General features: G+C 48.9%; 1 protein-coding gene across 4 annotated transcripts in view; it reads left to right on the top strand.

Annotated features, from left to right (window-relative positions):
- Positions 1-15133, top strand: part of SRGAP3 (SLIT-ROBO Rho GTPase activating protein 3) — a 126815-nt gene that overhangs the window by 85355 nt on the left and 26327 nt on the right. For all 4 annotated transcript variants that reach the window (XM_055708445.1, XM_055708442.1, XM_055708444.1 and 1 more), the window contains exons 6-9: positions 1122-1250; positions 13289-13510; positions 14030-14131; positions 14347-14544. In XM_055708445.1, the coding sequence (XP_055564420.1) occupies positions 1122-1250; positions 13289-13510; positions 14030-14131; positions 14347-14544 (651 nt within the window). The remainder of the gene's footprint in view (positions 1-1121; positions 1251-13288; positions 13511-14029; positions 14132-14346; positions 14545-15133) is intronic.

The following is a 15133-nucleotide window of genomic DNA, read 5'->3' as shown; positions in this document are numbered from 1 at the left end:
GCCACCCATGACATCTGCTGTGCTGGTCTCTGGAGGGAGGGCTGGGAAGGGCGGCTGGAGCGGCCTCGGAGGGTGACGGCTCTGAGAGCCCGTGGCAGAGATGGGCGGTGGGAGGTGCTGGTACACCAGCCGCTCGGCCTCACGGTGGCCTTCGCCATGCGCTGGCTGGGACCCAAGACCGAGCTGAACACTGAGGAGGGCAGCGCGGGGCAGGGTGTCTGGCTCGGCACAGCGATGCTTTCTGATACAGACCCAGGCCCCTGCTATGGGGGGCTGTGGTTTGTTCATGACTTATATTTTTAAAAAAAGCACTTTTAGCCATGAACAATAGCTGTCCCAGGGTTCCGTCAGAGACTCGTGGCAGGCAAGGAAAGGTCGGATATATAAATTAACAGTGTTTCTTCTGCTGCAGACTCTGGGAGTTAAAGTGCAGCATTCAGTTGGCTTTGCTGGTCTTAACTCCTTTCTGGCTTCAGTAGATAGCAGAATCTCCGAAACTGTAATTTTTCTGTTAATTTTGGAGAAAAAGCAATAGCCTCCTGAGCCAGGATGAGTTTGCTCGTGTGTTGACCTTGGGGCATTGTCTAGCAGCATGCTTCTTTGAAGGATTAATCTTTGGTGCTAAACCTTTAGATTAGTGGTCTGCCTGGGCAAATGCCCCAGATCTTGAGCACATCTGCTTTCCTATGCAGTTTTGAATTCTGGGTCCTGTTCTAAATTTTGTAGCTTGGGCCTCTGGGCCAGATTCCACTTTGATACAGCTGCATAAATCTGGAGCAAGTCCAAATGTACATCAGCATTTCTGAGAGGAAAATTTGGCCCTCTAATTCTGATTGATGCCAAAACCTCCACAACTGCACAGATAAAGGAAGAGCAGCTGTGCTCAGGGTGCATGGGGTACATCTGAGCAGAATGTGCTCGTTGTGCCTTGGCTGACGGTACCAGGGGTGTTCAGATGCAATCTCCTCCATCCTGGCCAGGGTGCCTTGTTTCATACCCTGTAAAAAAATTTATTAATTAACGTCACACCCAAGCTGCAGGGTGCTGTGGGGCCCAGCAGCAAGAGGAGCTGTGAAAGTAGCATCCTGTTTGTGCTCTGACATTCCATTTTGCTTTTTCAGAGACAAGCCAAATATTCTGAAAACAAGCTGAAATGTACTAAAGCCAGGAACGACTACCTGCTGAACCTGGCAGCCACCAATGCAGCTGTCAGTAAATACTACATCCACGATGTCTCTGACCTCATTGATGTAAGTGCTTCCCCCCTGCATGTGTCCTGCCCGTGTTCTACTGATGAGTGCACAGCTAAATCTTAAGCATGGTTTGGTCCTTCAGTGCACTCTCATGTGGTGGTAATGAAGGGCTATTTGTTGGCGCTTTAAAATGTGCTTACCCGGGGCCTGAAAATGTGCTGTAAACTTTCTCCACTCCCCCTGCCTGCCCCCCTCCCCTCCCCTCCCATGACATTTTTTCCCTCCCAGCTGCACACATGCATTTGACTTTCCCCTCAGTTGATGCAGGCATATATGAACAGAGCTAGAGCTGCCATTGTATGGGAGTCATAGAATCATAGAACAGTTTGGGTCAAAAGGGACCTTAAAGACCATCTAGTTCCAACCTGCCATGGGCAGGGACACCTTCACTAGCCCAGGTGGCTCCCAGCCCCGTCCAGCCTGGCCTTGAGCACTGCCAGGGATGGGGCACGCACAGCTGCTCTGGGCAGCGCTCTGTCAGCCTCCTCTGAACTTTATGGTGGCCTTGTGAGCACACAACAAAGTAATTGATTCATATGTATGCTACATATAAACTTCTTTCATCAGTGTCTGGGGAAAAAAGGTGGAGTTTTTCATAATAACTGCGGGGTATGAACCAGCCTGAACCAAACGCTTTTCTGGACGCATAAGCAGAGGAGGCTGGGTGGAACTGCATGGTTCAGGCATGTCTAATAGACAGTTATGAACCAGAAATTGCCTGCATGTTTTCTGCACCTCTCATGCTGTATCCCAAGCATGCTAAGGTCTGGTTCTTGGTGCATGTTGGCTCTGCCTTCAGAACTGCACAGACACACAGTGCTTTACTTCATGTTGAAGTGGTGGCTTCATCTGCTGTGGCAGAGCACAGAGCAGGGTGTCCTGCGGCTGGAGCTCCACAAAGTCCAGAGCCTTTGGAGAATTTCCCTTGGGACAGGCCAGGTGAGCCTGAGGTTTCTTCCTGGCCCATTGATTAATCTGCGTTTGAAACAGATAAACTCTAATGAAGATCAGATATGTCCTTGGTTTTGTTGTTGAAACAGAAGATTTATTATTTTTTTTTCTACTATATGCATCTGCAGTTTCTGTCAGTACAAGCAGGCGCTTAGCTGTCCTCAGCTTTGCTGGCAGTTAAGCACATGTGGAAGTGCTTTCCTAGCAAGGGAAGGTGCTTGCTGAGGTGTATGACTAGAAATGCTCATTGTGTGAAAATAGCCTCAGGGCAGGAACTGCTGGAAGCATTTTCCTAGTGATGGTAGGAACTGAACCCACGTGTGTGTCGGTGACTCCTGCTGCTTTTAAATGATTTGAGAGAAGGGATTTCAATTTCTTCCTTTAATAAGCATATTCATAGTGGTATAGATTGCACAATGCAGAGTTTCTTCCTGCTAGAGTTGCTTCAGTGAGCACATAAATAACTGTTCTGTCAGTCCCGAGTTAGTCTTCTGGCTTCATCATTACTTAAATGTATAATTTTAAAATGTGCTGGAGTTTTTTCTCCTTTACTAACCCACTAACTTGTATTTATTCTTCTAAGCACTGAATTAAAGTAAGTCTGATGCAAAACCCCTGGTGATTTCAACATTATGAGATATGATAAAGTATTCTTAGTGTGTCATTTTTTTCTTTATTATTTAAGATTTATTTAGCCATACTAAAAAGAGTAACATCTTGGTCACGGAGCCATTTGAACAGCAAAGTATGATAATGCTTGGGTTTATCTGTGGGGTTTCTGCTTTTGTTGTGTATGTTCTCTCTCTCTTTTCTCATTTATTTTTTGAAGCAAGAATGAATGACTTGCTTGGAGTTTTGGGGACTTTGATTTCCCAGAGTTGCCGAGTTCCATTTTAGTTCTGGCTGTTTATTCAATTCCTCACAACTTTACTTTACTTGCTGACACTTTCACTGGAGTTAGCAGATGGCTTTTCTTCCCCATTCTAGGAATCCCTTTAGGGGACTTTAACTAAAGCATCTTCAACTCTGCACAGCTAAATTCCTCTAATTATATGTTCTTTCACCAAAGAAAACAAAATATCGTATGTGTGAGCTGCACACCAGTGTCCTAATTTTAAATCCCCAAAGGAAGAGCAGTTTATTTGAACAGGCTTTTGTACAAATTCAATGTATTTTGCAAAAGCATGGCAAGAAGGGTTCCGACACTCTCCAGAAGACGGGGATCGCATTTGCTGTATCCCACTAGTACTGAAAGTGGTTGGAAGAAACAACAGCCATTGGATCCCACTGCGCTGGGCTTTCTGTAGGTGTGTAATCCATGTAAAGGAAGATGAAGAAAATAGATGTTTTTAGATGTAGTTTTAAAGTTAGTGTTTTAATCTTAGAACGTTTAACAATGATAAGGAGAAGGGTGCCTTTCACTCTGGGGAGCGAGTGCCATCGGCCAGCCCCGGCTCTGTACCATGGCAGGATGTGGGTCCTCTGCCCCGTGGGGTAGCCCTGCTGTTTCACAGGACACGGCAGAAGAGCTCTGAGCATGGAGGGAGGATTTTGCCTTCAGTAGAGAATCCGCAGAGCTCTTGGCCGCAGCAGTGTGAACAGAGCAGGGTGATGCAGGGCCCCGGGCATCTGCGCAGGGGGAGCTGTGCCTGGCCAGAGGAGCGGGTCTGCAGGAAGAGGGCGAGTGCAATGGGGCTTCATGGTAGGAACAGAGGTTTGGTTTAGCTCCAAGCCTGGCTGGCCATGCTTTAATAGGATTCTAGCAGTGTCCATGTATTGCAGTTATGCAAATTCTCCCTGCTTCTCCACCCTTCGTCACCAAGGGTGATGATTAACGATGTACCAGACTGTCTTTCCAGGACATAGGAGGGGTGATGGGAGGCTCTCACACACCCCTCATATCAAGCACAAATTGCCATGTGCAGTTTTATGATTTGTACACAAATCTGAACAGTCAGGACACTGGAGCAGCTAATTTAGCAGTGTTCTCCCCAAATCCCAGATGGCTTAGTGTCATCTGTTAGGTACAGCCTTGACATTTCTTGTGCCCTCGGCATCACTGCAGAGTAGTGACTTCTATAACAAAGCCGTTCTGCTAATCTCCCGGTCTGGTGAGAAGGAAGGTCCCAGCTGCTCTGGGAGAGAGTGAAGAGTCCTCCCAGGGCTGCAGTTTTAATGAGACATTTAAAACTCGATCAGAGGAGCCATGGAGTGGCACAGAGCGCCTCTATCCCTCCCTCTGTCTCCAGTGGCCTTTTGTTTTGTCCTGTAGAAAGGAAGAGAAGAATATAGAGGCAGATCAAATTAGACTTGGACTTAAAGTACACTGTTGAGCCTCTTCCCTTGAAAGAAGCATGTGTTTACATTAAAATGCCTGAGTTCGTCTCTCATTTCTGTCATTAACTATGTGACCAAGTTAATCTCTTTTGGCCATGTATGTGAAGTGGAGATAAAGCTGCTTATCCATCCCTCTGGAATTCTGTGTGAAATGGCCGCAAAATATTTTGAAGTGGTCACATGAAAGATGCCGCTGGATTTAGCTGAGTAAAATATAACAGTTGGTGTCAATACGTGCTGATCCACCAAAACTTGTTCAGCCTCCTGTAAATCCTTTTGAAACAGCAGCTTGCTTCTCTGTGGATTAGTGTGTTTGCTGTGTTTGAGACAAGCAAGCAAGTAAAGGAGGGGAACTATGAGGAATTTAATGTTACACATTACTGCCAAATTGTTCAGACCCTGGAAAACTTAGCTGATGGCATTGTCGTTTTTCACATGGTCAAGTGATGCTTAGTCAAGTTAGGACACAGAAACGGCGGTCACAGTTGTTATGCCAGAAATCTTCCATTTGCTTTACTTACAGTGAAACTCTACGTTTTGCAGCAATGTCAAGGGAGTGGAGGCCAGAAAATACAATATAGGTATAAATGCATAATATATCTTTAAAGAATGTGTAAAGAAAATATAAGGAAAAAAGGGAACGGGGCAGAGCAGGTAAGGAGAACTGTTTGTTTCCAGCTGGCGCTGGGTCTGCGGGGGACTGGGAGTGAGGCTGCTGCTACCTGGTGAGCTCAGCCATCGATGGCAGGCTGGCTGCGACTCGGGCTTTACTCCGGGGTTTGCCCTGTGCTCGGCACACAGTCTGGCCCTGTGCGATGGCCGTGTCCAACAGCCTGGCTCAGCCGGTCCCACTACCGCCGCGGCTGTATCTTTTTTTATTTGGGAGGCTGAACCCCCCCACAGAGGGAGGCTCAGAGGTGCTGAAGCCACAGACTGCTTTGTTAGGATCTATTTTTTTAAGGCATCTCCTGGCAGCTCATGTCATTGTTGTTTCCATCAGTGGCTAGTTGCCTGGGCACATCTGTGCCTGCTGAGCCAGCGCCGGCGGCAGCTTTGCTGTGTGCAGCGCTTCCCCTGTAGGATTACACAGGGATGTTCCCCTGCCCTGAGTAGCTCTGCATGACTACACTGGCTTTAATGAAGAGATACTGATTTATGCAAGCAGAGGGTCTCTTTTGGGGCCTTACTCTGTTGTTTGAAGCAATTTTTCCAGCATAAAGAACCTTCCACTTCCAAAGGCTCAGAGGTTCCTCCTGCGCTGTCCTTTGAGTGGGCTTTCTGCCAGATACCAGACTCCTGCCAGCCCTGGGAGCCAGGTATCTTTTATCGTGGAAACTGTGCAAAGCATCGCTGTCACCGTACCTTCATGTGGAGCAGCATCTGTAACTCAAAACTCGTGCTTGCCCAGGGAGGAGGGCCTGTATGGCAGCTTACCGTGCTGTGTGTCTGCAGCTGGGAGATCTGGCTTCGGGGTATTTCAAATAAAGTCAACAGCAGAGCAATCAAAAGAATAAACAGCTTCCATGAGGAGGAATTAGGCTGTCTCAAGAGGCTCAGCGATTTTTACTGCACGGCTGCTGCGTCCCTGCTGCCCGGTTTCCCACAGAGGTAGCAATCTGGGAATGCCACTGGCAGCCTGCAGCACCCAAGCTACAGGGAAATAGAAAATGTGTGTTTGTAGAAGGTGCGGTCACTAACTTTGCAGGGAGTTGCGAGATGAGCAGCTGGAGGGTGCCACACAGCCACCTGGGACAAGTGCTTTACAGTGGGAGGTTGCAGTGGGTACCAGCGGCCATCCCGGGTGGACACTGGCACCCCAGTGTGTGCACAGGGGGTGTAGGGCTTGCTGGGGTGCCTGAGTTCCTGGGGTGCCTGAGCTGGTGAAAAGCAAAACCCACAGCTGCTGTGGTTGCAGAGTTAACCCTCGAGCTTTAACGGTGGGTGCAACAAGACATGCCTGAGCTGGCGGGGAGCCCCAAGCAGTAGTCCTGGCGTGTGAATTGCCTGGGCAGGGCAGAGGTTGCCAGTGGAAATGGGTGATAAAACCAGAAATACCCTTATGCCTTTAAAAGCTTCATGCATTTTAAGAGGAAAAAAATGGAAGAAAGAGGATTAGATTCATATGATTTTTCAACGCAGAGCTTCTGTGGATGAAGAGAGGAGGAGAAAAAGGTGCATTTGCTTGATTTCCTGTCACAAATTTGACATCTTTTTCATAGACTAGCACCCTGTTTCAGTAAACTTGTATTACTCTTCTTCAGTATGGAGGTTATTAATAATAGCTACCTGTTTGTAACCAGGAACGACAAATCAACATACTTTAATAACTAAGTGGTTCTTAGAGTATTGTATTAAATGGAGGGAATTGAACCAATACACATTTCTTAAATTTTGCTGGTCCTGGCTTTAATAATATGGTAAAACTATTTTAAATTTTTTGCCAAAGTTTGCATGTAGTAAAGAGTTTATTCTTCATGTGGATACCACAGGCTTTGGAATTGGCTTGTTAAATAAGCACACATGCTGATTGGTGTGTGATTTAGAAGTGTCATGCAGTCTGTAAATTTTACTGCCTGAAGACTATGTTCAGTCTTTGTTTGGTAGACCTGGTTAGCTTAGTACAAAAAAGCAGTACTTTCCTTTAGAGAAAAGAACTTATTCTTGGCATTTTGGGCTGCTTTTCCCAGTAGCTTGAATGAAGAGCCTCGACATCATGTTCTTTAAAATATTAATTTGCCAATGCATTCATCTTAAAAACAAAACACCATGCCCCCAAACGAACAAACAGAACCCCTGACCCCCAAAATCATCAAAGAACTCGTTAAAGAAAATACGCATGGGTGAGGAAGCTGCTATAGAGGTACTAAGGAGCGAAATAAAATGTAGTTTAGAAATCCTCTGGAAAGGAACCTGCTTCAGGGACCATAGAGTTAATTAATTATAGCTAAATTTGAAAAGGGCCGCATACTTTTTTGCTCTGTGATACTTACAGTGAAGGAACCTTTGATTAGAAATAATCAGATCTCATGCTTCAGGGCGTGAGTTGATTACTGCAAGGGTCAGGGAGGATCCTGTCCTTCCCCTGCCCTATCCCCACATCATTCCTTGTTTGGCTAAAAATAAATCAGTTGTTCAGGAGTTTTTACATCTTGGTTGCTGCCTCAGGCAAAACACTGAATGTGATTGACCAAGACCGTTTTAGAAGAGATTTATGGTAACTGTCGAGCGCTGCAGCCAGGCTGTGGCACGCATGGGGGACCCTTCACTCAGTTCAGGAAACACCTTAAAAACAGGTACTTGCCAGGGGCTGTGGGAGAAAGCCAGCCCAGTAGCGAACGTTGCATTGCCCTGGCATTACAGCACGGGCTTCCTGATTCCTGGCCTCAGACCACAAAAATCCAATAGTCACCCATATGACGTGTTACGACAGCTTACGTACTCTTTGTAATAACAGGCACGGTTTTGCTATGAGTCAGAAAGACAGGAATGCATGGAGGGAATGCAGGGTGCTTTGGTCCCGCGCTGTCAGACATGTGGTCACACCCTCACCCTGTGCTGCCGTTCCCTCACGCTGCTGACGCCTGGAGCGTGAGCTGCAGCTGAGCTGCCCTCAGCGTGGTAGGCATCCAGGGCAGTGACGCCAGCGCTGGTGTTCTGTGGGCAGAGGAAGAATTTTGCTGGGTGGTGCTGAGCAGCCAGGGGACCTGTGTTCTGTTTGGTTTCAGGATCCCTCAGCACCCTCGTCATTTGGCAGAGGAGCAACTCTTTAGGTTTAGATAGACTACAAATTGCTAAAGCTTAAAAGATGGGGACAGCCTGGGGGATATTACCTTTATATTTAAAATAGTGCGCTTTCTCCTGCTGCGCCCACTTCCCAATGCTGAAAAGTTCAGCGACCTTCGAACCGCCTGTGCGCAATGGGGTGAGTGCCTCTGTCGCTGCGCCTCAGCATCCCCCATCGCCCATTCCTGCCCAGCGTCAGACTTGCTGGGGAATATTAAGGGTAATGGTCATCAAAAGGAGACAGTCCTTGCATTTATTTGCTTCTTCCCATCTTTTCTGAGCAATTATTTGTGGCTGCTGATGCATCTCAGCCCTTTTTGCCTTCTCCTGGTGTGGTTTAATTTCCTTTGCTGCTGCCTGGCTCCAGCTTACAGCATGCAGAGCCTGTTTGTTGTGGTGGGGTGTTGCTTTTTCACAAGCATTTATCATACCTTGGCTGGAATACCTTTTGTAACAGGGTTTGTCTTGATGCTGTTTAGCTTTGAGGGAAGCGCAGTGACTGCAGGCTGCAAAGGTGCGACTGTTTTGTTTTCTGCATATTAAATACTTAGCAAATAAATCTTCCCCATAAAAATAAATGAGAAAAGCAGCAGCTCGCATTCTCTTTGAACATGCCTCCTAAGATCTGAAGATACTTTCCAGGTATGAGTTAGGCTCTCACATAGTACGCAGCATTGTCCTGGCCAAGCGTAAACATTATCTTGGTAATACATCATGTCACGCTTTGCAACAGACACCTGAAATGTGTTTTAACTGGTGAGGAAGTGAGACAGATGCATCAGTAGTTTGGAAAGCATTTTGTTCTCTCTGGAGCCCAGTACTGTTGCAGCCTCGGGTACATAAAACCCGCAGTGTTTCTGCAGAGCTTCACCATTCATATCAAACCCCATCAAGTTCCTCCGAACCTGACAGTCGCTGTCGTCGCTGCCAGCATCTCTCTCATGTGGGGACATCTGCCCATCCCATGGGGACGGGGCAGCTCTCTGCCCGCTGCTGAGAAGTGACAAGGTCATTGCTGGAGCATGGGGTGGTTTGGACTCCCGTATTTTCCACCTGCTGGATGTTGCTTTCTTAAACCACTGCTTGTTTTCCTGTGCTGGTGCATTTGGTGCCTTGCTTGTGGTCAGTGGCATGGTGTGCTTGCTGCCCCGTCAGTTCAGACCATGCCAGGCCTGGCTGCCACCAGAGATCGCCCTGGGCACAGCAGCGTGACCGCAGCCGGGGAAGGGCTGGTGCTCCCTCAGCCGCGCAATTGCAGTTAGGGAAGGGTGCTGGTGCAGGGCTGGAGGCTCGCTGGCTTTCCTCCTGGCTCTGGGCAAACCTTTTAACGTCTTTCTGTTCCCACTGTGTGTCTGAAATGGGATTACTGGCGACAGGGTTAATGGCTGGTGGTGGTCTTCTGCAGCCCCCAGCCCGCCTCCGGCGCAGCGCCATGGTGGGCGGTGGGAGACACACACACATTTGGCTGCTTCGACGGCATTTTGGCTAAAACCAGATTGTTTGAGCTCTGGGGTGTTGGTTTATTTCTCAAGTTGAACACTATAATATTTCCACTCCTTGCAGGGGTGTTACCAGACTTAATGAATTAATATACGATGAGCTTTGAGCTTTCCAGATGAAAGGCACTGCAGAAGGGCTAAGGATTATTATTTGTGGCTCTAATTTATTTTCCATCAAAGGGATGAGAGGGGTGAGAAAATGCCATTTGTTCTGGAACTGGGAGCAGGAGTTTGAAGTCTTTTTTTTCTTTCTTTTTCTTTTCCCCTCCCCTTTGTGTGTTTCTCTGGGAATTTTTTGGAAGTCCCTGCTCTGTCTTTTCTTCTCCAGGCAGCAGCGTGTGAAGCAGCCAGCACAGCGCTAATCACCAGAGACTTCAAGGGCCGTAGCATGTTAGGAAAGTGCCTGCCCTGATTCTCTCTAGCAACTGATTTCTGGGCATTGCAAATAACTGCTAGCTTCGGTGTGAGTTCAGCATCAAAGTAAAGGAAAGTTTTCACATGGAATTTTTTTCTCAAAAGCATCTGGCGATACCCTGAGCCTCATCTTCTCAGATTCTGTGGCATTCAGCAATTTTTCCTTTGTAATAGCTCAGGTTTACCTGCTTTGGCAACACCCACCCTTGAACAGTGGCAGATATTTTCTCCTGGCATTACTTTTTGTGGTCAAGTAGTGACGATTTCCGGGGCGGGTGGGAGAAGGACAGCGAGGGGCCGGGAGGTGCACCAGGGAACGTGCACAGTCCTGTTTGCAGGGCACAGAACTGGTCGGCTGCTCGTGGCAGGAGAGCAGGTCCTGCTCCGGCATCAGCATGGGGGTCTCGGCCCTGAACCCTGTTCTGCCCACCTGGTAGCCCCCTCTGTGCGAGCCTGTGCCGAAGCAGGCGGGCTGCGGGCACCAGGTCCGTGCTCACAGTCCGAGCGCGGAGCTGCTGGTGGTGCCCCCGGCACCGCTGCTCCCGCACTGCCCCTGCCTGCAGGGTGCTAGGCGTGCTGGGCGCAGCAGGGCAGCTGTGCTGCTGCATCCTCTTGACTCATCGGTTTCTTGTGCAGCCATGGAGCAGTCGTACAGGCATTGGTGCTAAAACTGTCTTGGCAGAGACTCACAGCACTGGAATGAGGTTTTGCCCCAAGTGGCGAATAGAAATTCACCCCGATTCTTTGGTTTTTTGTGTTGCTTGATGATTTATTAAGGCAGAGCTATACCAGTCCTTAACTGCCTATGTTTTCAACTAAAAGACCAGAAGCTAAAAAGAAGCAGGGTAAATGTTGGATTATAACCGTTCAAAAATTCCTGCGAAAATCCTCATTATTGCAGGTGTGGTTTCACTGCTCTAAAAGGCTGGGTGGGGATGGGCAGAGCGCAGCGTACCTGTGAGCGGGGTCGGCCTGTTGTGGTTTTGCTGCTGCTTTTAGCACAGGCTGAACCAAACGCAGCTCTGCGTGTGACTTGATCCGAGCCGAGGGCTGTCTCCTCGCATTGGCAGAAAGCACAAGATTGACTTCTTTGGTTGAAGCTGCTTGTGGCACCAGCTGAGTTTTCATATTTCACTTCAAGTTTATCAGTGCTGATGTTCTGATGCAGATTCACTTTTTGTGCCTTTCTGCATCAGTTCAGTAATCCCCGTGAATGCTGTAGAGCGGGAGAAGGTGCCTCTGAAATGCCAGCTCCCAACAGGGAGATCTGCCACTGCGGCAAAGTTGGTCTCGTTCTGGGTCATTGAGATTACACTAGCAATCTTTCTGCTCTTTTCTGTAGCTTTTTGTGCCGTGGTGGTCCTCCTGGCAGTGGTTTTGGTGGGGCTGCAGTGGGGTGGAAGCCAGCTCACCACATGCCTGCCCATGCCATGCCGGGGTGGTCGTGGTTACAGCTCAGATGGTGAGGATTTCCTGCTTGTTCTTTAATCTGTGTGGCAGCAAAGTGTCTTAACTTCTGTAATGTAAATTGTGTGTGATAGGAATTGTCACTGGCAATGGTTAGTTTGGTGCTGCCTGCCATGGGAGGTGTTTGTCACAGGGTTTCTCCCATGGAGGTGTCCTGTGACCCACAGCCCTCCTGCGCCTGGGCATGTCTCTGCAGGTCACAGTGCTTGTGTGGGAGGTACCTGAAGAGCTTCAGAGGGTCAGCGTTCTGCCCTGCTGGCTGCCTGTGCTGACCAGGGTGTGTGTGCCATGCCCCGCAGGTGCACCCATGCCGTGCTGGGAGACAGGAAGGAGTGCACTGGGGATGTAGGATTATGAAATGCCTCACAGAGGGTAAAGCCATAATTATCTAACTTTACATCCTCTATCAGTAACTGCAGGCCACTCCTGCATGCCAAAAATAGATGTGCTTCAGCTTTGGACTGCAGCCCTTCTGTATCACTGCACTCTCCTTACAGCCCTGTGAGTGTGGCTCAGGCTGATGATGCGTTGCACTCCTGCTTCTGATGTGTTGCACTCCTGCTTCCAGCATCCTCTCTGTCTTGCCTTTCCCCATGGAACAGCATCTGTTGATCTGTGAATTTTGGGTGTTGCTTCAGTGCCCGTCCTTGCCGCTGCTGCTAGCAGCAGGGGCAGCTGGTCAGAGCGGAGCCCTGCGGAGGTGCGCGCTGTGCTGGGGCTCCCGGTGGGGACTGGGAGGAAGGTTGCTAAGAGTTGCTTTTTGCTCAGCTGTGATTAAACGTTCATAGCAGCAAATCCCTTTGCTGTTGCTATGCTTAACGTGCCAAACTTGATTACATTGAGAAGAGAGTTTAAAAACAGGCTTTTGTGTAATGTACAGTGTTTTGGCAGCAGTTAACTCCGAGTTTTATCATTTTTCCCAAGGTGAACATGAGAACGATCAGTTATACATGAGAAGCTGCTCCGTCGCGAGAGGAAGGCAGCTTACTAGCGAGGATAGAAGGGTTTGCCCGTACTGCAGGGCATGTTTTCCAGTGCCACCTTGCTTGATTGTCCATCTGTTTTGGATAACTTTGGGAAATGGTAGGGTTTACGGTGTGTAAAAAGCACTTGCAGGGCAGTTCACAAGGCGAGAAGGCAAGTGCTGGGGCTGAGCAATGGCACAGGCCCCATTCTCTCCCATGGGCCTCTGCAGGGCACAGGCTTTGCTGTCGGTGGGGCTCCTGTGGTCACGCTGGCCCTGGGCCTGAGCAGGTAGCCAGGGAGAGCCATGCTTTTTGGATGATTTTTTTCCTCTGTCCTGTCTGAGAAGATCCCGTCCCCTTCCCAGTGAAGTGAAGGGTGTTAAACCCCAGTGCTGTGGTGAGGGTCCAGGGCAAGGTCACTGTACTGCCTGGCTGTTTGTTCCCTGGTACCTCTTCTCCTTCAGTCCTCTCTCCTTCTTGCCTTTTCATATGGTATGGCAGTGCACTGTTAAATATATCCTGGTACGTCAGGGCCAGTGTTTCTCTGGGACATGCAGTGCTTTTTTGGGCGTGGGGAGGGAGTGGTTGTGTGACTAGACCTTTCCTCTGTGTTTCTCAGTGCTGTGACCTGGGATTCCACGCCAGCCTTGCTCGGACCTTCAGGACATACCTGTCTGCTGAGTACAACCTGGAAACCTCCCGCCACGAGGGCCTGGACATCATCGAGAACGCAGTGGACAACCTGGATGCACGGAGTGACAAGCACACCATCATGGACATGTGCAACCAGGTCTTCTGCCCTCCACTGAAGTTCGAGTTCCAGCCTCACATGGGGGATGAGGTAGTGTACTTGCCCGAGGGGCTGCAGAGGTGCCCACAGCCTGGCCTGGGCTGGCTTCCTCCTCTTCCTAACCATCATTGTTAAATTATTTCTGACTCCTTATCCCTCTGTGCTGTCTTCACACACTGCTATTCATGTTTCTTTTCTTAATGAGACACTTGGCTCATTAGGGCTCCTTCTTTCAGTCTGCCTCTTGCTCCGTATCTCTCCCAATTAGGAAGCCTGTGGTTTGATTCTCAGCTGAACTGCCCAACAGATTTATAATGCAGAGCTTTGATTTACCTGCTGTAATTGGAAGACTTCACAGTGCAGCTTTCCAATGCTGGGTAGAAAATGCTCTGTGCTGGCCTGAGTCCAAGGCGCTGCTGATTAGAAAGTGGATGATGCAGCCTCCCTGGAGGCTGTGAGGAGATTGTGGGTGCTGGAGAGAATCATGTAGCTATTTAAATGTGTGTGTCTGGCCAGTGCACGATGCACTGAACGCTCTCCTGTCTCTCTCTGGCACCATTCCTGTCTCAGGTGTGTCAGGTCAGTGCCCAGCAGCCTGTGCAGACGGAGTTGCTGATGAGGTACCACCAGCTGCAGTCGCGACTAGCCACCCTCAAGATAGAGAATGAAGAGGTAAGGAGTCGCTCTGGGTCTCGTGTTTGGCCTCGTAGGCTGTATTGCTGAGCCTTTAGCCTGTTACACAGGGGGTTTTCTGGCATGCTCAGGGGCAGAATCCTTCCAGCAACAGCGCTGAGAGCACCCAGTGACCACAGCCAGCGCAAGCCCGGTGCTTGGGAGCTGCCTGTTGGCCAGTTGTTTTGGCTTATGCTGTCTTCTATTTCCGATAGGTACGAAAAACTCTGGATGCCACAATGCAGACTTTGCAGGACATGCTGACAGTGGAAGATTTTGATGTTTCGGATGCCTTCCAGCATAGCCGCTCCACTGAGTCGGTCAAATCAGCTGCATCAGAGACCTACATGAGTAAAATAAACATCGCCAAGAGGAGAGCCAACCAGCAGGAAACTGAAATGTTCTATTTTACAGTGAGTCTCATCTCATGCGATACAGGACACAAAGCATTAATTGCTAGGGCTCAGTCCCATTTTAAGTGCTCATTAGTGAAGAGCAAGAACCGATGCAGTCTCTTCAAGTATTTGTCTTCTGTCTGATTTGGGTTTGGAAAGCATTTTTCAGTGGCAGGGCAGTGCATAGGGACTGACAATCCAGCGTCTGTCTTGTTCTTCTCTTTGAAGGAATGACTGGAGCAACGAGTTGTGACTGAAAACTTACAGAACTCTGCAGGAGTGGCTCAGAGCAGGGTAGCAGAGTCCAGCCAGCCTTGCAGTGTGTCACTATCCAGTGGCTGTTCCTGGAGGCCTTTGCAGTTTTGAACCATCAGCCAAGCCTTCCTTTTCTGGCTTATGCAGCTAAAATGTGCCCTGGGCCCATGGGAATGAACTAAAGGCATTTGCATCTCATGCAGGGTGTTGGAGGGAGCTGCAGCAGCCTGGCTTTGCAGCGCCTTGCTGTTGTGTGCTGTGTCTCCCGTGCAGCCTTGCCTCTGCACTTCACTTCCAGGCAGATCTAAGGTTCTTTCCTGTAGTACTCAAAATACAATAAGCCATCAGTTCA

Source organism: Falco cherrug, chromosome 4 (genome assembly GCF_023634085.1).
Source record: "Falco cherrug isolate bFalChe1 chromosome 4, bFalChe1.pri, whole genome shotgun sequence".
In the NCBI taxonomy this organism is placed as follows: Eukaryota; Metazoa; Chordata; class Aves; order Falconiformes; family Falconidae; genus Falco; species Falco cherrug.
Note: the sequence above shows the minus strand (reverse complement) of the source record. Positions and strands in the feature narration are given on the sequence as shown.